The 19825-nt window shown below is 52.6% G+C and overlaps 1 protein-coding gene across 2 annotated transcripts in view; it reads left to right on the plus strand.

Annotated features, from left to right (window-relative positions):
* CDH23 (cadherin related 23) overlaps positions 1-19825 on the plus strand; it is a 204714-nt gene that overhangs the window by 127405 nt on the left and 57484 nt on the right. For both annotated transcript variants that reach the window (XM_064464641.1, XM_064464642.1), the window contains exons 13-21: positions 9807-9871; positions 10322-10559; positions 11243-11348; positions 11697-11824; positions 15127-15199; positions 15481-15597; positions 16168-16280; positions 18325-18432; positions 19629-19818. In XM_064464641.1, coding sequence (XP_064320711.1) covers positions 9807-9871; positions 10322-10559; positions 11243-11348; positions 11697-11824; positions 15127-15199; positions 15481-15597; positions 16168-16280; positions 18325-18432; positions 19629-19818 — 1138 coding nt within the window. The remainder of the gene's footprint in view (positions 1-9806; positions 9872-10321; positions 10560-11242; positions 11349-11696; positions 11825-15126; positions 15200-15480; positions 15598-16167; positions 16281-18324; positions 18433-19628; positions 19819-19825) is intronic.

Here is a 19825-nt window from a genome sequence, read left to right on the forward strand (position 1 = left end):
CTCCCTGGGGTATTATCCTCCCACATCCTTGCGAGGTTATGCTCTTTGCCTTGCCTTGATATCCTTCTTATGCAGAAATACCTCTAGTCTGGGAGGGTGCTGGGTTTCTCCCCATGAGAACCATCCTTAAGGAGTCTGAAGGGGATGCAGAGCTTTTTCAGAGCTTTGAAGTGTTCGGTCCCCAACATTTTCGGTCAGGGGAGCGCAAGGCTGTTGTGTGCTTTCCAGAGTTATCTTTTGCAGACCCTCAGGAATAGTCTGAGCATCTCCAGCAGTCCACAGGCCTCAGACTATAAACTACAGTGCCCGATTCAACCATCAGGCATCGATTTCAGTGTGGGAATGATTTTCTGTAGTTTGTGGTATGCAGCAAGGCAGGTAAAATAAGCAGCGTGTTCCCTCAGGGCTTGATAATCTGGGTCTGTAAAACAGTCTTGTGCTTTTAAAAAAATGCCACTTTCCCATTGTTTTCTGAGCTTCAGATTATAATTTTGGGGGTTATTTTATGGAAAGGGGGAGAGAGAAGGTCTCTGTCTTTTTTGCAGAATGCATTAGCCTAGATATTCTTTTATTCTTATATTTTTTGTATATATATTTTCTACATACATATTCTGGCTCACATTCCTGAGTAGTCCCTTTCTGCTACCCTCCATGGGCTGTCCCCTCCCTGCGCATCGTTCCCAACACAGCCATTCACCTGGAGTCTTGTCTTGCCCCTCTCTGCCACTGCGCTTCCTCGGGAGGAGCCTTGTTAGTAAGAGCCTAATGAAGTAAATGCGCTAATTAACCTTCCATTACTTTCCTCATTAAGGCAACCTTTAATTTGGTTGGCAAAGTTTCTCTCCTTTACCACCCAGCTGTCAGTTTTCTTCTGCTTCTTCGATCTCTCTTTGGCTTCACTTCAGGGACAGGAAAATCGATCCCGGCCTGATTTTCTTTCCCCTACTTTCCAGCCAGCTGTAAATGCCAGTCAACAAGAAAGTAATAATGTAGTTTTCCCACCCTGGGAAGGAGAGTTGCAGACATCAATAAGCACCTATTTAAAATGCAAATCGCTTTTTCAATCAGCCATCAGTCTGCCACTGGTGTGAGTTTGGCCGGGGCACGGCGATGCCGTGGTTCGTGGGTTCCTGCATCCTGGCCCGGAGTTTTGCAGCGGAACCAGGGCAGCTTTGGGGTGCCTGGGAGGGTTGCACCCCTCTGGGTTTGTCCAACTCCAAGTGCACGTGGCCGATGCAAGCGGCATGTGGCTTTGCTTGCAAACTCGGGGGGTTTCCTCTGGTTGCCTGTGCAGCCTTCAGGTCTCACCCCACCCTGCATCCCTCCATCCCTTTAGACGAGGGCACCTGCTGTCCCCTAATGTCTGCGTAGCTGCCCCTGTCTTTTGTTTCTTGATGATCTCCGAAGCTTTTATTTCCCCTTCTTGGAGGAAAAAGTGAACAGAGAGGACAGAAATAGTCCCAGATAAAAGGCACTGGTTGTAGAGGCTGAGCAGAGGATCTGGCTGTAGCTCTGAGCTGCTGATGGGCGAAACGCTGTGCCAAGGGGCTCACCCCGAGCTGTGTTCCTCTCTCGCGTGGTGATGGTGGACCAGCCTTGAGGGAAAGCCTACATCGCTCCCTATTTTGGGAAGGTTGTATGGAGTAAAGAACATAGCCAGTCAGAGCAGGGAGTGAGGTGGGGCAATACCTTGCAAATCAATGGATGGATGAAAAGCCTTCCAGGGATGAGCATACTTTCAGCTTCTGCAGGGAATTAAGTGGGAGATAAACCATCCCTTGCCCCATCCGTGGCACCTGGTGCCCCCTCCCAGCGTAAGGACTGGAGAGTGGCGCAGCCCATCATCTCACGGGGCATTGGTGGTTAGTAGGACAGTGTTCCCCCACGTTGTGATGGGGATAGTGCAGGGCTTCTCAGCTTTCTCCAGTTGACTGACCTCTAAATTTTCATCAGGGGGGTGAAGATCCCTGTGCAGCCTGCTTGTTTGTGTCCTGCTCTGCAGGGAGTCACCTACTGCACGTGTTAGGGGTAGCTTTCACCTTCTCTGCCTTCCGGCATGGGTTTGGGGAGCACAGGGTGGTCAAACATTGGGAGGAGAGGACTTCCAGGTCATCTTTTCTTTCAGCTTGAAGTGAACGGGAAATTTATCCGAACGCCCCTGCTGGAGAGGGTGAAGGCCAGGGAGGTGGTAATGGCCAGCTGAACGTCCAGGGAGAGCTGGGTGTTGCAGAGGATGGGCTCAGGAGGCAGACTCCCAGTTGCAGGCTGGAGGGAGGTAGGATGCGGACCCACTTTGGGGCAGCAGTAACGGTGTGCATCCTTGCTGGGAAGGCTTTGGCCTGGGCATGGCAATAAAGGGGTTTTACTGGGTCCGGGTGATAGCCAGGGCAGAGGGAGGTGGGGAGGGCAAATTTCTGATGTCCTCCAAGGCTGGACTTTGTCCCTCTTTCCAGCCCTCCTTCTGGCCCACACAGCACACCCTCCTCTTTAGCATCTTAATTGATCTTGTTGTTCTCAATCTGCTCCCCCTTCCCTGTGCTCCAACTCCAGCTGTGCTTAAACAGAACAAAATCTCTTCCAATTTCCCCACCGCTTAAAAGAAAATTGAATCCTTTATCTGCAAGAGGAGAGGAGAACTGCAAATACATGAAACAGTAAATAGTTAAATAATCAAAGCAGACGAATCCAAATTGCCTGGAAAGTTAAACATGAATGGCTTGTCTTCTTCCTGCGTGCTTCTTGATTTTTTTAAAAAAAGAAAAATATGCTTGCACTCCTTGTTGCTGTAAAATATTCTTATCAATCCAGCTCTGTAAATAAAGGGAAGGGGAGGAGGGAGTTACCAGGTAGCAGCCTGATTGACAGATCTGAAGTCCTCGTCTTTCTGTCAGGGCCCAGTGCTCTTTGGCTGTGTTTATCTCTTTAATCTAAATATCAATCTGTAAGACCGAAATGGGGTGGAATAGGAATCATGACAGCCCAAGCACTGAGGAGAGAGACACTTATTGCAGCTTTTGCAGCCGCTCCGTGTCCTGATGGAGCTGTCAGGATAAATGTGCAGCTAAAGCACAGAGGTGGGAAAAACAAAACAAAATCACAACTCCCTCCCAAAAAAAGCCAATCCAGCCCGTGAGGTGGGAAAGAAACACACGGAGCAAATGCAGACCTGCTCCTGTCCAAACTGCATCCTGCAAAGGACAAGCTGGGCAGCAGGATGCCCCCCACCCTTCCCAGTGTTCCCAGCAGGAGACGGGGCTGGGTGGTTTTCCCTTGCTGCTGGCTTTGGTTGATGATTTGGGAAGTGCCTGGGAGATGAAGGGAGAATTTTTCCCAAGGTGATGCTTGCTGCCGTGCGAACACCCTGGCTTCACACGTCCTTCTCTGCAGTCCCTTTAGGGCAAGTGCCATCTTAACCTCGTTATGCCCTCTCCCAGACTCAGCACCTCCAAGCAAGGGCAACTCTGTCATGCTTTCCCACGCGCAAAGCTCCGCCAGAGCTACAGCTCCTGAGATTTTAATCTGTTTTCCAAGCTGGTTTCCCCTGTGACCCTAGCACCCAAAGCACCCAAAGCAGCTGGGGCTCTGTTTCTTCAAGCAAAGAGCTCCCATGTGAATCAGCACCCAGAGGGTGCCGTTAGCTGAAGTGATGCTGTGACAGAGGCGATGTCACCCTGTGGACAGGTGACCTCGCGCAGCCCCTTATGCAGCTGACTTGGTGACTAATTTACTTAAAATGGGCATTTAGGAGTCATGAGATGCGTAAGTCAACCTCCTGAGATCCATCAAACCATCCAGAGGCCACTTTTGCCTTGGGTGATAGGCTCTGTGTGATCTTCCCATGGCTGGCTGCTGTGTCCTGTAACCAAACCTCTTTTGGTATCTCAAGTCACGGGAGTAAAGCCAAAGTTCTCCTCCCCTAAAACACCCTTGAGAAGTGGCTGCTTGCTGTCTGACTGAGACTCGGGTGTACTTTCCAGCTCCTGGGGACTGAGGATTTTGTCTTCCTGGCGATCAACCTATGGCTTCTGGACCACAGTTTTCCTTGGACTGAACAAGGAGCAGCCCTATTGCTCTCTCTGGGAATGCCTCTGCTGGCAGGGATGTGTTTTGGCCTTGCTACCCCTTGCTGACAAACTAAAAAGCCCGCTCTCCGGCTGGGTTTCCTTCATACTCAAAGCAACCATGGGCTGCATCCAAGTTCTGGGTGAATTATCCTCATTTGTGCTAGGCAAATGTTAGGCTTTGCTCTTCCCGTTCTCCAGGCCAGGATTCAACAAGTTCATGTCCATCTCTAGGCAAGGACTGGTTTGGCTCTTCCCTCCTCCTCTGCTTTTGTACCCCCTCTCGCTGCTGTGCCCCAGATGATGCTCATCACCTGGATGAAAGGGAGTTGCAGATGGTGGGAGGCACAACTGGCTTCCAGGAGCTCTTGCAAATACTTCAGAGATCATCGGGGATTTATATTTCCTCCACCAGACTTTGACCTTAATTTTTTCCGTTTTGCTGGGCTGTAAAATTCATTAGAGACCCAACAGCAAAGTGATTGAGATGTCAAGCCAGGCAATTGTGTGGTTATTTAATCTATCAGATGTGCCGCTTGCCATTTAGGTGGACAACAGGAGAATATGAAATCAATACGGTTCATTAGCGGAGTACTTGCGCCCAGCTCCAGCGCGGAGCTCCAGTAAAACCCGCCGAGGCGGCTGTCTAAATGGTCTTGGTGTCACCTTGCGTGATGCAAACCTGCACTTGAGATGCCTGCTTCTCTCGCTCAAGGGCTGTCTTCTGTCAGCTCGTGGTTTAAACCCCGGTCTCCGGCCATTGCAACAGCCTGGCTACGGTAAATTACTCCCTGCTAAATCAAGGCTGCCCAGGCAAGTGTTAGCCTTGCTCGCAAGGAGCTGATGTTGCAAGGAACGCTGTTATAAAACACAATCAAGGAGGCTGTTGTTTTCCCCGGTGGCTGGCAGAAGAGGTGGGGAAAAGCTCTGCAATTCCCAGGGGGGTCGATTGGCTATTTCCCCCCCCCACCCCAACCAAGCTCAGCACAGCCCTCTGGGGTCATTAGCAGCGATTCAGCTCCGGGCTTGGTGCAGACCCCGTGGTCTGGAGCAGCTGGGGAAGGTGGTGGTGGCAGTACCCCAGTGTCATCCCAGTTCCGCGCTCCCTCCTTCCTGGCTAATCACGCCGCTGGTCTCCGGCACGGCAATGCTGGCCGGCTGCTGGCTCCACTCACGCCTGATTGCCACCTCCCACCAGGCAGCCGCTCTTTAGAGGCCTGGGAAAGAGCACGGTTGGGGCAGGCAATGCTGGCAAAAGAGCTGTTTTCTGTCTGGGAAGGGTATAATGACTTTAAGTAGGTTTTCCAGTGGTTTTCTTGGTCCGGTTTTGAAGCCCAGTGATTGCTTCTTATGGAAGGTCTTGGCCCTTCGCATTTCTCTCCCCCAACTCAAAAATCAAATCCCAACCTGGGGGATAGCAGAGGTTAGCTGTCATTCCCTCAGGACCTGAAGATTGCAATAGGTTGCATTTAAGAAGGGATGCTTGATGTTTAACACATGCAGGTTTAGGTGGCTCCAAAAATTGGTATGATGAAAGGGCACGGCTCCCCACCCTGGGTTGCTTGTACTATGGTCTGAGCAGCCCATGGCTGCCCGGTCAACCCCAATGAGCAACGGCATCTGCCTCATTTTACTAGAAAACTGGAAAAAAATTAGGGAACAGATGGGAATCCTCCTTCCATTTGCTTTCTCCCATGGCCCAAGCCCCAGGCATCTTGCTGGAGCGGCGATGCCTTGGTCTCTCCGCTGCCCACCCGGCAGGGCCAGGGAAATGGGCAGGTGGGCAGTGGCAGGGCAAGACACACACCCAGTCACTCCAGTACCCTGACAGCTTTTTGATGTTCGGTAATTGCTTTCCTGCTACAACTCTTTTAAGCAGAGAGTTTCTGGCCAAAGCAATTCGCTCCCCATCAACTTTTATTTCCTGGTTTCTGCCTGTGAGGTAGAGGAGGGAAAACAAAGAGGGTGAATGAGAGCAAACGGACCTGGGACCCACTCTAGCAGCCTCACGTAGAGGGAAAGGTGGGAAGGATTTGGCTCCGTTGGTGCCAAAGGAGCCCTCTTCAGGCAGGCAGGACATGGCGGCCCATCTCCTCCAGCCAGCAACAAATCGTCCTTCCAGCGTTCTCTGCTCACTGCTGCAACCAACCTTCAGCTGGTCATCCCTACCTGGCAGGTTTGGGGGGATGACTGCCTTCCCAGGGGCTCCACAGGAAATCCACACTGCCCCAGACAGCTCTTTTCGGCTCTTTAAGCTCTTCCCTGCTCCTGCTGCGCTCCTTGAAGCTGCTGTGAGCAGAGTTAATCTCGGGCAGTTTAAGGAGTCATTGAGTGGGGCTCAGCGGATGATGAATGTCGAAACCATTACCAGCGAAGCTCCGTGGAGCTGTTTAAAACTGAATTCTCCCATGTAAATTTCTGCTTCATCAATCCTGATGACATGTCAAACATTGCTATTGTTTCCCGAACAAATTGGACGACATGCCCTTTCCTGCAGATTTGCCCACGAGAGCAGAACCGCTCGCCGGCTTCTCGCTTCTGTCTCCGGCCCTGCCGGCGTGCAAGCCGGTGGGGAAGAATGGATGCAATGGCCCTTCCTGGGACGAGAGACATGTAAAATATTTGTGCTTGGGGGATGGAGGTGGATGGAGGGCTGGGCCATGGGTATTTGTGTGCCTGCGATTCACGTGCTGGGTGCCCATGCCATGCTGCAGCTCAGTAAATTAATCCTTTGGGTTATCCAGGCTTCCTCTTCTTGCCACTCTCCCAGAGTTTAGTTGCGCAAATGTGTTTTTTTTAGAAATGGTCTGCGCCGGTGACAGCTCATAAAAGTACAGATGTGGACCCGCATTTTCATCCTGCCCTTTTGCAGGCTCCAGTGGGCAAATCCTGCTTTAATATTCTGGGCAGGAGAGGAGCAGCCGTAAAAGCCATTTGATTGCTTCTCCAGGTGGAACCCCAGGAAACTTCCAGCCAGATGCCTTTCCTCCCCCGGCTGTGGGGATGGATGCATGCATGCCAGGGGGGAACTAGTCAGCAAGGGGGGGGGCGGCTGTGGGAAAACAGCTGACACCCAGGGACTGCAAAAGGCCCCCACAAAGCTGTCAGCTCAGTGGGATTTGGGGTGTTCTGCACGCAGGTTGCGTGTGCTCCCTGGGAGCCCTCAGGATCGCTTTGCAAAGGGGGTGCGTGTTGCCTCCGCGGGGGTTTCAAGCATCTGAGCATCTTTTTTACCCTTAGAGGGAAAACATTTGATAACGCAGAAATGAGCGTAGATCCAAAATTAAATATGCTGAGCGTGCACGGTTTTGCTTTTTGTATATTCCCTGTCACGCTCAAGTAACCTGCACCATTACCCGGCATTATGCCCATGACGTTCAGTTGCCAAGAAAGCTATCAAGCAGGCAGCACCTTCCACCTCCCCCGGTGTAAATCAGGGTAATTAATTAGCCTGGCTGGTGAGGTGGTGTACGGGGCAGGGTTAGGCTGCCCGGCCTCCTTGCTCCTCAGGAGCAGACTGCTTTGCCTCGCTGCAGTTTTGGCTGGCCCGGTGTCACCGCTGCTTGGGGTCCAGCCCACCATCCTGGCTCACTCCCCGTGGCCCCACCGCCTCCCCTGCCAAGCAGCTCTCTGCTAACCTTCTGTTAACCTTCCTCCTTCCCTATATTTTTTCCCCCAGCAGAAGAAAATTACACTTTCCCAGTGTTGTCTGTCACAGCAATAAGCACTTACAAGTGCAATTGTGTGGGGCCAAATGAAGAGAATTAGTTTTGCCCGTGCTCTGTGGCACTGGCAGGCCCCCTGTAAATCATTATTTTATCGCCAAACAATCCAGATGCATGGAAAATGCCTTTCTGGGCTCTTCTCTCACACCAGCCACTTAGGGATTAATGGGACCTAGGGGTTCACAAAGGTTGTGGGCACAGAATTAACGGCTGGGAGGTCAAGGGCTGGCTCGTACCAGGTTACGCTGATGGTGCTCAAAGCACTCAAGGATTTTGGGGAGAGAGGACCCAGGGGCCTCGTTGGCCAGCCCCAGCCATGCTCTGGGGGTTTGCCACCGCTATTCACAGCCACCTGGGCTGGTGGCAGGTATTGGGATGGGGGACTAATACCATTATTAATTGGCTGAGGGAAGCTGGGTTGGGCAGATGGTGGATTAACCCCCCTCCTCCCAGGTGTTTCCATTTGGAACAGCAGCCAGGCTGTGGCTGGGATGGGGCTTCTAAGGAGCAAGGTGCGCCCCAGAGGGGGCTTGGCCCTCCAGGAGCAGGTGCTGCTCACTCGAAGGACATCTCTCTGGGCAGATTTTGGCAGGTTTGTTCCATTTTGCTGAATGCACATGAAAAGTCAATCCTTAAGCACCTTAGCAGTGGAGAGGAAGATCGGGAAATCAGTAGGTCTGAATCACTAGCGCAGCCTTCAGCTGGTGTAAAGCGGCAGGAATTTACCACCCAAGCTGGGGAAGCATTCTTGGGGGGGGAATGAATTAATTCAGGCTAGTTTTCATGCATTTGCACCTCTGCTACCCCATGGAGTGGCAGGTAAGCAGTGCGTGGGGGTAGAGCTGTTTGATGTGCTCAAGCTCCTATTCTGCTGTCAAGGGTAATTGAGGCCATCGATAAATCAGGAAGGTTTCGGGAACAGGTTGTATGTTCCATGCCAGTCCTAAAATACAGCCTTTTGCTGGTATCTGGACATAAAATGTGTCTTTGACCCTGCTTTTTCACAGACCTGTTGGTGTCTAAGTAATCCAGACAAGACTCAATTTAGAAAATATACTGGTGGAGAAAAAGGATATTTTGGGGCTTGTATTCTACTTTCCTCACCTAAAAATAAAATCTTCTGGTCCTTCTTCCTGATGCCGCTCATGCATATTTTATATATTCATTAGAAAAAAAGACTTTAAAATATACATAAATCTTGCCTTGCTCATCCAGAGCTGACACCTTGTGTTTCGCACACCTTCCCCAGAAGGTGCTGGTTGCTTAGCCGTGACCAGCCTGCTCCAGCTTCAGCAGCTGGCAGCGGCGTACGTGCAGCCAGTCCCGCCGCCGGCAGCTGCCTGGCTGAGCGCCAGCACCGCACGCCCGTGCCGCAGCACCCTGAGAGCCACCGCTCCGTTGGTGGGGTTGCAGCGGAGTGCACCCCCAGAAGGGCTGTCCAGTGGGAGCTGATCACGGAAAGCAAGGCCTAAATCCCTTTCCTTGCTTTTCCTGGTCTGTATTTTAGTCTGGGAGGGAGTTTTGAAGGGGGATAGGTTTCTGTTTCCCTCCCCATAGCCCCAGACGCGCTGCCGGCTCTGAATGCGCTGGGAATGGTAAGAGCTGTGGATATGCAGTCCTGGCTCTTTGGCTTCACAGGGCCAGGATGGGTGGCCTGCAAGAATTGCCCATGGAGACCTTTATTTCACATGCGCTTCCCAGATTAGTTTACTGCATCAAGGAAAGTAAGGAGGCATAAGATTTCCCACTGCCACAGGTTTTGGGAGTGATGCTGAGAGATGTTGATGAAGGGCTGTGATCTAGAGCAGGCTGCGAGTCAGGGATGTGCTGGATAACCAAGGTGAGCACAGACAGCCCCAGCCCCGCATGTCTTGGGTGACAAATGGCAGCGCACAAGGTCTGCACTGGTGCTAGCCCGGGTAGCACCTGGGTAGAAGGAGGTAAAGAGGATGTAATGGCTTCACTAGTGTAATGTGATGTTCCCATAAATACCTTCATTTATTAACTTTTATTTTTTCAGGCAACTGACAACGACGTGGGCACATATGGGAAAGTCAGTTATTTTTTCAGCGATGATCCTGACCGGTAAGTGTGAGTGAACCACCAGCATGACTTTGATTCTTTGCAATGCTCTTCTAACCTTAGCTTCAGCACTTGCCTGTTGCTCAGCGCATTTAATGGCTTTGCTAAATCAGCACCAGCATTGCTTGGGACCAATAAATGCATTTGCCGGCAAGTTGTCAGCCCTCGAGCATTGCGTGCGACCACTGGTGGTGGCCGGCTGGGGGAGGCACGTGGGCTGCCCAGCAGAAAGGATTTGGGGGCCTCTGAGCACAATTTGTCTGCCTGTAGAGCAGCAGTGAGGGTTTCTGTCCCACCACTTGCTCTTGAAGATACTCTGGGACCAAATATCCCTCAGAAGAAAGCAATGAACTTCTCCCACTGCGGTGCTAGCTGTCAGGCTGCTGCCACCCCACCTCTCCATTCCAGCACGTGGTCACTGGGGCTTTCCCCACTCCTCTCCTGTCCCCTCAGTTTCTCTCTGGACAAGGACACGGGCGTTATCCTCCTGACGGCTCGGCTGGACTTTGAGACCACACAGCGCTACACCCTGACCGTCATTGCTCGGGACGGTGGCGGGGAGGAGACAACGGGGCGCGTCAGGATCAATGTGCTCGATGTCAACGACAATGTGCCCACCTTCCAGAAGGAGGCATACCTGGGGGCTCTGCGGGAGAACGAGCCCTCCGTCACCCAGGTGGTCCGGCTCCGGGTGAGGCACTGGAGTGGCTCCTCCGCTCGGGATGCACAGTGGGGAGACGGGTGTGGGTTAGGTCTCCATCCACTCCTGCTGCTGTACCTCCTGTGTCCCTCCTAAAAGTTTTGTGCTTTACTGCAAAATGCCACTGGGTGTGGTGCTGTAGCCATGGGCGAGGCTGCCTCCATCATCCTCCTCTCCTCTAAGTCCCGTGCTTATACGGCATCCCCAGGACCTGGAGTTTCTCCCAGGGCACAGGCAGTGCCTCCAAGTTGCCTTGCTTTCCTCAATAAAGTCAGCAGGCACTGAGGGGAAGGTGCTCCGTTTGTTGCTGATGGAGCGGTAAGCCTCTGCTGTGGAGGGAAGGCAGGGAGGGAAGACTGTTTGCCCCTTCAGCACAAGAATAAACTTTGCCAGGATGTGAGAGCACAACTTTCCCTCCATGGGGCCAGGCTGGGTCAGTGCCATGGGGAGGTGGGAGAGGGGGACTGGGCAAGCCCTTCCTGGGAGTGGGAGGGAGGGGTGGGAGGACAGGCTGGTTTACAAACCCCCTCAGGACCCCTGATGAGTGCATCTTCTTCCATCGCTTTTCCGCTCTCCTAGGGTGCAGCCTGCACCTCCCATGCCCTCGGCTGTCTCCCATTGCACGTCACTGGCACAGCTCCTATGTTCATTTATTGCCTCTGCTCATGCCCTAGGCGTCTGATGAGGACTCCCCTCCAAACAACCAGATCACGTACAGCATCGTGCAGGCATCTGCCTTCCGCGACTACTTCGATATTGTGGTGTCAGAAGGGTACGGAGGTAAGCGCTGGTCCTGGGACCATGGTGCCCCTGACGAACAGCAGCATGGCCCCTGGCAAGCAGCAGCAGCAGCTCAGGCTGCGTCACACCCCTGCAAGCAGTCATGTCAGCAAGCTTTAAGAAGCCGCTCCAGCTGCTGTGTTTCCATGGTGTACAGCTCATGTTATGGTTATGCCAGTGCAAGGAGCTCAGTAATGCCCGGTGCTCGTGTTTTCAAGGTGTTGCCACCTCGAGCAGGCACCGTTGGCCCTGGGAAGTGGTGTGGATGGGCCAACCCCCCCAAGCTTGCCCACCATCCTGCTCCGTGCACGAATGTCCCCCTGACCGTCCTACTTTGCATCCTTTCAGTGGTCAGCGTGAACCACCCCCTCGACTATGAGCAGGTGGCCAACGGGGTTATTTACCTGACAGTGATGGCCAAGGATGCTGGCAACCCACCGCTCAACAGCACTGTCCCCGTCACCATCGAGGTGTTTGTAAGTACGGTGCCTGGTGATCTTGTTGTGGTTTCCCTGCAATTTCTCCACAGCAGTGCCATCAATCCATCAATAACCCAGGAAGACTATCCCGCCCTGTGGATGTGTTCACGTGGATTGCAATTACACGTCTCATATATGTATATATGTCATATATGTCTCATGTATGTGTGTCACACGTATTGGTTAAAGAAACACTGTCCCTGACATTTGGTAAGGTCTGAGTGACAGGGGGTGAGTGAGAGTGTCTCTTGGGGGTGCCACTACGGACACGCGCAGATGGGCTGTCCGGGCCCCATGCGCCTCCTCCCTCTCCTCAGCCGTGCACAATGCACAGGGAAACCACTGGAAGTCGTGTGGTAGGAACCCCAGCTAACCCTGGGGTGAGGACCAGAGCTGGGGACAGAGTGGAGATCTACCTTCTGCCCTTGCTTTCGACTGGGTGGTTCACTGAGCGCTCAGTGAGCCCTTCTCTCATCTCGCAGGGAACTCGTGGCTGGGATGCTCCCCATGCTGGTAGCCAGAGGTGCTCACTGCAGCTCAGATGCAGAGGAGAGAGCTTTGGCTGCGTGTTAGCACTTGTAGTGTTGGAAATTATCAGTCCCTGAATCAATCACAGGCAGTTGCTTGTTTATCTCCCCACCGCCAGCTGTCCCAGCTGGGCTGTGGGCTTCACCGCGCACCTCGTGTGGCTGCGTACGTTCAAACCCCCTCTAGGAGGGGTTGCTGCTGGGAGAGGTAAAGCATCGCAGCTTTCCTCGGGAAGTTTAGATTGGATTGTCACTTTGAGGCACATTGTGGTTCGAGGACATCTGGAGGGTGGTATCAGCAATTGAGACAGCTTACTTGATAACCTGTCAGTCTTGTAGTGATGGGATCTAAGCCAGGCTGGCGGCAGTGTCAGTCTGGGAAGGCAAGGAAGATGAAGTCCACAGTGCTGTAGGATGGGAATGAAGTCCTCTCAGCATGCCTTTCCTCCAGCTCCCTCACTGTGCTCGGGAGAGGGGGAACAAGGCAGTGCCAGGGGGGTTAGCGGTGGTTAAATACATCCTCCCCATGCTGTGCTTTAGACAGCATAAACATCTCTTTCTAGAGACCACACTTCAGTGGGTCATCTCCTCCTGATTGAGTCTGTGCACTGGTGGGGTTTAAGTAGCTGTCACTTTTCCCACTTTCAACCAAAGGGATTTTCTCTCAACTGGAAAAAGAAAAGGAAAAAAAAAAAGCTAGAAAATAGGAAGAAAATGAGGAGGGAGCATTTCACAAAGGCATTTGAGGAACAAGAGCGGTGAGAAGGCAGAACAAGAGTGAGTGTGGAGGGAGGTAATTTTTTTTCGTACTTTGGTTGTTGGTTTTTAATAAAGAAGTCAAACTCGCCTTGTAGATTTCCCATTAGGGGACAATACGCTTTTGTAGAGGGAGCTGCCGAATCAGAACTAATAGCACGCGTCATGCCAGGATCCGGGGAAATATCACCGCTAATAAGTTTCTGCCTCGCTCCCTGCCGCTGACACCCTGTTCGGGGCGATGAGCCGGCGACTGATAGCGTGTGTATGTTTGGAGGAAAGTGGGTTGTGTGCTTAGTGTGAGTGTTTGCTGTTATCAGCATCCCTGAAGATATGATGGCTGTCTGAGGCTGAGGGTCAGGGGACCATGGGAAGCGGGTTTTGTGCCAGTCAGCGAGGTGGGATCATGAGCGAGGTGGTTTAGCTGGATGCTCTCTCCCGTGGGAGCAGAGGAGGCATGCTCGGTCCCGTCTGGCATCGCTGCTGGCTCCGCAGGAGGCACGCGGGAAGGTTTACAACAGGGAGCTTTGGAGTTCGTGATGCTGAAGTGGGAAATGTCCTTCTTAGGTAGAAAAGCCATGCACCGGTGCTGCAGGCAGGTGCATGCCAGGTCTGGCCAGATGGAGAACCGGCCAGGAGCGAGCCCCTGCCTCCTCGGGAGCTGGCTTACCGGGCCATGGCAGTGCTGAGCACAGCCTGATGAACTCAGGACCACTAACGAAACGGTGCAGCATCTGCTCTGGCTTGCCTCCATCCAGCCTGCGTCCGGCTGCCGGTGGCATGTGGATGCATATTCAGTCTCTCCATCTCCTCTGCCTTTAACCTGCCTGGACCACCCGGGTTTGCCCTGGGGCGATGACCCCAACCCAGCTTTGTGAGGAGGAGCAGGGACATGTGGAGGGCACCCCAGGCAGCAGGCAATTTCCTCATTGCCCTCAGAGGAGATGCAGTGAAAGCTGAGTGATGCAAAGGCTGATTAAAGGCCACCTGCTTCCAGCAACAAGAGCAGAGGATGGCAATTTAATTGCAGTACGATGGGCATCGTTTGCACGTGAAATTGCCTCAAATATGAAGTTTGGTGGCAGCAGAAGCAGCTGAGCCTGAAGGTCCATCAGCAGCCTCCAGGTAGAAAATATCTCCAGAGCAGCCCCAGAGAAACAGCAAAGCCCATTACGGTGTTTTAATGTCCTCGCGGCTCCATCTTTCCCTCATAGGCAGTTGGGTTTGGTTCATTTAAGGCAGATTCTTAACGTTGTTTAAGCAGCATTTAAAGCCCCACTGGGGGAGCTTTACATTGGTCCAAAATCTGTTTTGAGCGATGTCTCGAGCAGTTGCTCCTGCCTGGTTTCACCAGGCTGGACATTGTCACTAGCAGAGACAGGCTTGGAGGGAGCGCATTGGTACGCAAACCAGCTCCCCCCGTGAAAATGCTGTAGCTGCTCTTTCTGCAGAAACCCACACCATTCCTTCACTTAAACAAAGGCAGCCAAAGCTCAGCAGCTGCCCTGGCCAGTCCAGCCCAGCTGGCGGCCTCGTGGCCAGGGTGACTGTGAGCACTAAGGCGCTCGTGTGCCACTCCAAGAGGGAGGAGCGGGTCTGTGCACACTAGTGCTGTGCTTCATGCAGCGTCTGAGTCTTCCCAGGGCTTGTGGTGGAGGAAGGAGCAGCTCAGTGGATGCTTGGCTGCAAATGGCAGTGGTTCCTCAGACCTGTTGTATATTGCCCGGGACGCTCGATGATGAGAAAGTTGGTATTGTCCCCACTGTATGGCTCAGCAAAATCACTGACAATCAATTTACCTTAAACTCAGCTGCCACTGCAGCTGTCACTGCAGTGAAACCATGTACTCAGACCTCCGGTGCCTTACCCCTAAGGCCATCTTCCCCATGCTGATGCCTTAAGCTGGTCGCATCTTGAGATGCAGTCGGCCAGGACCATCCCCGCACCAGACGTTTGCAGCTATTTGACCGTTTTGCCTTTTCCCCAACCAGCCTCTCGACCTTCTTTTTGCTTCAGGATGAAAACGACAACCCCCCCGCTTTCAGCAAGCCCTCCTACATTATAACTGTCATGGAGGACATCATGGCAGGTATGGACCATGACCCTGCTCCTTCTCCAGGCTAGCAGAAGGGCCCTGGGAGTCTTACAGCCAGAATGGCGTGGGTGATAGTTTTTGGGGAGGCAAAAGCCAGAGACCTGGCAGAGCTTCATAGCTGTGGGATCTGGGGGTTTGGCCCCACTGTGCATGCAGGCAAGGGGGCCCCTTGGCCAGGTGACCTGCAGGAGCGGTGTAGGGGAATGGGGCAGCTCGGGACAGCCGCTCTGGGCTGCGAATGCCCATCCCAGTCCTCGTTTCTGCTTCCCCCCAAGGAGCCACGGTGCTGTTTCTCAATGCCACGGACATGGACCGGTCCAGGGAGTATGGGCAGGAGTCAATCATCTACTCCTTGGAGGGCTCCTCACATTTTCGGATCAACGCCCGCTCAGGTGAGCCTCTGTACGTGCTCTCCCCCTTTCCCGTTCAGTTCCCTTTCCTGCATTTCCCACTGTTTTCTTCCCCATAATTTTTCCTCTTTCACCCTCTCTCCTTCCCCCATCCTTCCCTCCTCTCCCTCAAGCAGCCTGCTTAGGAGAAACACGATTTAAGGGATTCACCAGATTTCAGCCACCAGCACTTGCTCGGTCACCACGAGAGCTTTGGCTGGGGCACTGGTGGGAGTGACACCTGAGAAAAGGCTTTGGCTGCAAGGGCTTACGTTAGCTAAGGAGCTGCTGCCTGCCTTCCCTTGCTGGCATCATTTTTGGTTAATTCTGGGCAGGAATGAGCATGAGGGATCGCAGGCCGTTGTTAAACAGGCTCCCATGGGAAGACATAGCATGAAGTTTGCAGGTGCTTGCTGACAAGCTGACCCTTCCGAGATCCATCTATTTGAAACTGAATCAGAAGAAGGGGCCCATTTGTGAAGGATCCTCTCTGGTTTTGAGTGTCCCTTTTTTCACTGGTGCCCCTATTCACCATACAACATCTCTAATCCCTCTCGTGTCCTGTGGCTGCAGGAGAAATCACAACGACATCTTTGCTGGACCGGGAGGCCAAATCTGAATACATCCTCATTGTCCGGGCGGTGGATGGAGGCGTGGGCCACCATCAGAAGACGGGCATTGCTATGGTGAGTGTGTGAAGAGCGATTCCCATCTCCTCAAGCCACTGGTGCCTGCCTGGGGCTGGCGTTGGGGAGGGCTGCCCGGGCACTGATACTTCAGTTCCCCATGTTAGCGGTGTTTGATTTTAGCTGTGTGAGTGGGTAAAGAGGACATGGTGATGCCTGCCCTCCGGCCTGCTCCCACCACTGCTCGCAGCCCTTGCAGAATGACTGACTGGGCTGTGTAGACCTTGAAATTGGGCTCCCTTTCCTGGTAAGCCATTCACCCAGGAGACACTTGACCTTCCAGCACTTTGCAAGTCCAGCTCTCAATGCGCAGGTGGTAACAGGTACCTATTCCACATGCAGCACGCCTCCTTTTGTTCATGCCTCTTGAGAAAATGCTTAGTCGGAGAGCCTGCATTCACACTTAGTTGTTCCTGATGACTGCTATTCACATACTGCCTGGTTCAAGGGTTTCCAAATCGTTTGTGGTGCCGGGGCTCCTCAGAAGGTTCTAATGGAGGTGCAGGCCATTGTACTACAGATTGAAGCCTATTGCTTTGCCTTGCAAAGGGTTTGTAAAAGACTTTGGAAACATCAGGAGGTCAAAAGCCAAGGATCCATCTCTCACTGCTCATGGCACCATGTTGGTTTGACTATTTTGTAACATTCGGGTGCTCTTGCTCCTGGGACACTTGGTTGGGTTGCAGGAGAGAGGTCTCATGCAACAGAGCACAATGCAGAGAAATAGTGTGGTTGTGCTGAAGAGAGCCCTCAAATAATTGTCACCAGTGCTGAGGACCATCAGTACGTGTCTGCTCCAGATAGCGGAGTAGAAGCTCTCTATGGTGCCTCCCAGAACCACATGAAGGCCTTGGCGCTGGGTTCCACTTGATGAGATGGTGTTCCTCTAATAGCTTTATTGAAAGGCAAAACAAGGTTTTTGCAACACAGATTGCAGTTAGGGGAAAAAAATGTGTTATGGTTCCTAAAAAGTTAAAGAATATTAAAACTTGGTGAGAAGTGGGTGGCCAATTATGTTTCTCTACTGTCGTTAGCAAGGATATACACCTGGGACTCAAAGCCGTTCACTATAACAATTTCTGATCTGGGAATAAAGGTCCATTTGGGGGCTTTGCAAGGTCTCCGGGTGATGGACAAGCACCTGGGGAACTCAGAGTAGAGGTGGGTCACCAACCTTCCCCAGGAACTACCCCAATGCCTTGGCTGGTGCCTGGGGCACATCCCCAGGGACTGTGGTGTCCAGATTTGCCTCTTCTACCACGGGGTGGCACCAGCAGCTCAGCTTGCTGCGGCAGCGGCACCCGATTACTTGGGAGCTCGGAAGACCCAAGGAGAAGCTCCAACCGAGACACCCTGCGTGGCAGTGGCAGGCACCCGGGGGCTCCCTCCTGCCCCTCTGCCCCACTTCCCTTGAACTGCAGCTCTTCCCTCAGGCACCTTTGTAGAATCATAGGCTGGATCGAAATGGGTGATCTGGGGAGGTGAGAGACTCACAGACAACAGGATGCATCCCACAGGCTCGCTACTGTCACTTAGATGCCATTTTTCACACTGAAAATGAAGCTAGGTAACACTTCAGGGCACCATCCTCTCCCGTGCTCTGTCTTTGCACCTCCCACCCCCTGTTACCATATCCTTTCACCATTTCTCATTTCTTTCTTTTTTTTTTTTTTGCTTTTTACTAGTCACTCAGGTTTTTTCTTCCTTTCCTGCCATGCTCCTGCTGTGCCCTCTCCCCCACCACTGTGACCAATTTGCATCCCCCCCCCCCCCCCCCCAGTGAAGTCACTGCTTCAAAACACACCTCCTGCCCCTGCAGTTGTTTTAACTGCAAGGTAATAAGCACTCGTGAGCCAAACCAAGATCAGATATGGAGGGGAGCCTTGGCTGTGAAGGTGCAGGAGGTTGCTTCTGTGCGGGTTTTCCCTCCAGAGGATGGACACGCGTTGGGTACCTGGTGCTGCTGTGCATCCACGGACACACGCCGTGCTGCTCCAGGAACCAATACTGCCTGATGCAGCGTTGCTTGTTCGCTCTCTCGCAGGTGAACATCACGCTGCTGGACATCAATGACAACTACCCCATATGGAAGGATGAGCCATACTTCATCAACCTGGTGGAAATGACCCCCCCCAACTCAGATGTCACCACGGTATGTGTGAGGGAAGGCATCTGTTGCGCTAAAAGCCTCTTCCTTTCACCAGGCGAGGTTGTAACCTTGGCTGGAGCAGGGACTCACCTCCAAACCCGTGTCACCTCCCGACTGGTGTTACCTCCAGCCAAGCACCATCCTGCAGAAGCCCATTTAAAAGGTTACTTCTGAGCCTCCTTGCTGCTGCCCATCCCATGTGTTTCTCCTCACTGCTGGGATATTTGTTTTCTCCCCACATTGTGTGGGTTTGGCCAAATTCTCCTTTTCTGCCTGTGACCTCCTTCAAGGACCTCTCTGAGAGACATTGATTTACAGCCTTTCAAGTCCCTCTGGTGAAATAAAAGAGAAGGAGAGAGGGAGGCTTACACTCCATCATGCCAGGAGAAAAATGACGGTACAAAACGGAAAATAAATGAGGGAAAAGTGAAGAGAATCCACAAAATCGTATAAGGGGAAAGGCTACGAAAGAAAAAGAGTTGAGGGGGAAGAAAGGTCTGGCATGGCGGTGTTCTCTCTTACACGTGGCATCAGCCCCGCTGCTCGGCTCCTGCTTGAAGTCGTCTTGCTTTTCACATCCCAATTAGTTGCCGGGCAAATAATTATCGTGTCACTGATACAATGTAAATTCAGCTGCAGGACAAGCAGCGGGAGCCGGGGAAGTTACAGCTGTAATGAAGTTGGGGGTTTCTTAATGTAGATGTCCCCTGTAATTAAAAATGTCACAGGGAGAACAATAAAGCACAAAATGTCGGGCATGGAGGAGAATCCACCAGTGAATTATTTCCAGTGTTTCCGATGTGACAGCACAAGTTCCGCAGCGCACCTCTTTGTCCCATTTATTTTATTTTTCTGAAGGCTGCTCGTTTTCTAGGCGGTTTTATTTAAAAAGAGAAAAGCCCATTTGACTGCTGGGTGCTCGTGTCTCTCTTGCCATGCCATTACCCCCCAAGGCTTGCAGGCCAATATTGGTGAGATTTAACACTGTAGTGGAGGTCTCAAGGGTACAAAATCCCTGCAAGTATCACGAAAATATATAGCTGCGTGGGGGAAGGAGAACATCTCGCTGCTGCTGGTATGGGGAAGCCTATCATGGGAGCTCAGCCTTGTTACTAGACACTGGCGAATCTACAAGGGGATGCACCACGGGAGTTAATTCCTGTTGCTCTGCTTTAATTTTTGCTGTTTCTCCATGGCAGGTGGTGGCCATCGACCCAGACCTGGGGGAGAACGGCACGGTGGTGTACAGCATCCGACCGCCCAACAAGTTCTACAGCCTCAACAGCACCACGGGCAAGATCCGCACCACCGGCGTCCTGCTGGACCGGGAGAACCCCAACACCCAGGAGGCCCAGCTCATGCGGAGGATCGTGGTGTCAGTCACTGACTGTAAGCC

This window comes from Phalacrocorax carbo, chromosome 13, assembly GCF_963921805.1.
Source record: "Phalacrocorax carbo chromosome 13, bPhaCar2.1, whole genome shotgun sequence".
In the NCBI taxonomy this organism is placed as follows: Eukaryota; Metazoa; Chordata; class Aves; order Suliformes; family Phalacrocoracidae; genus Phalacrocorax; species Phalacrocorax carbo.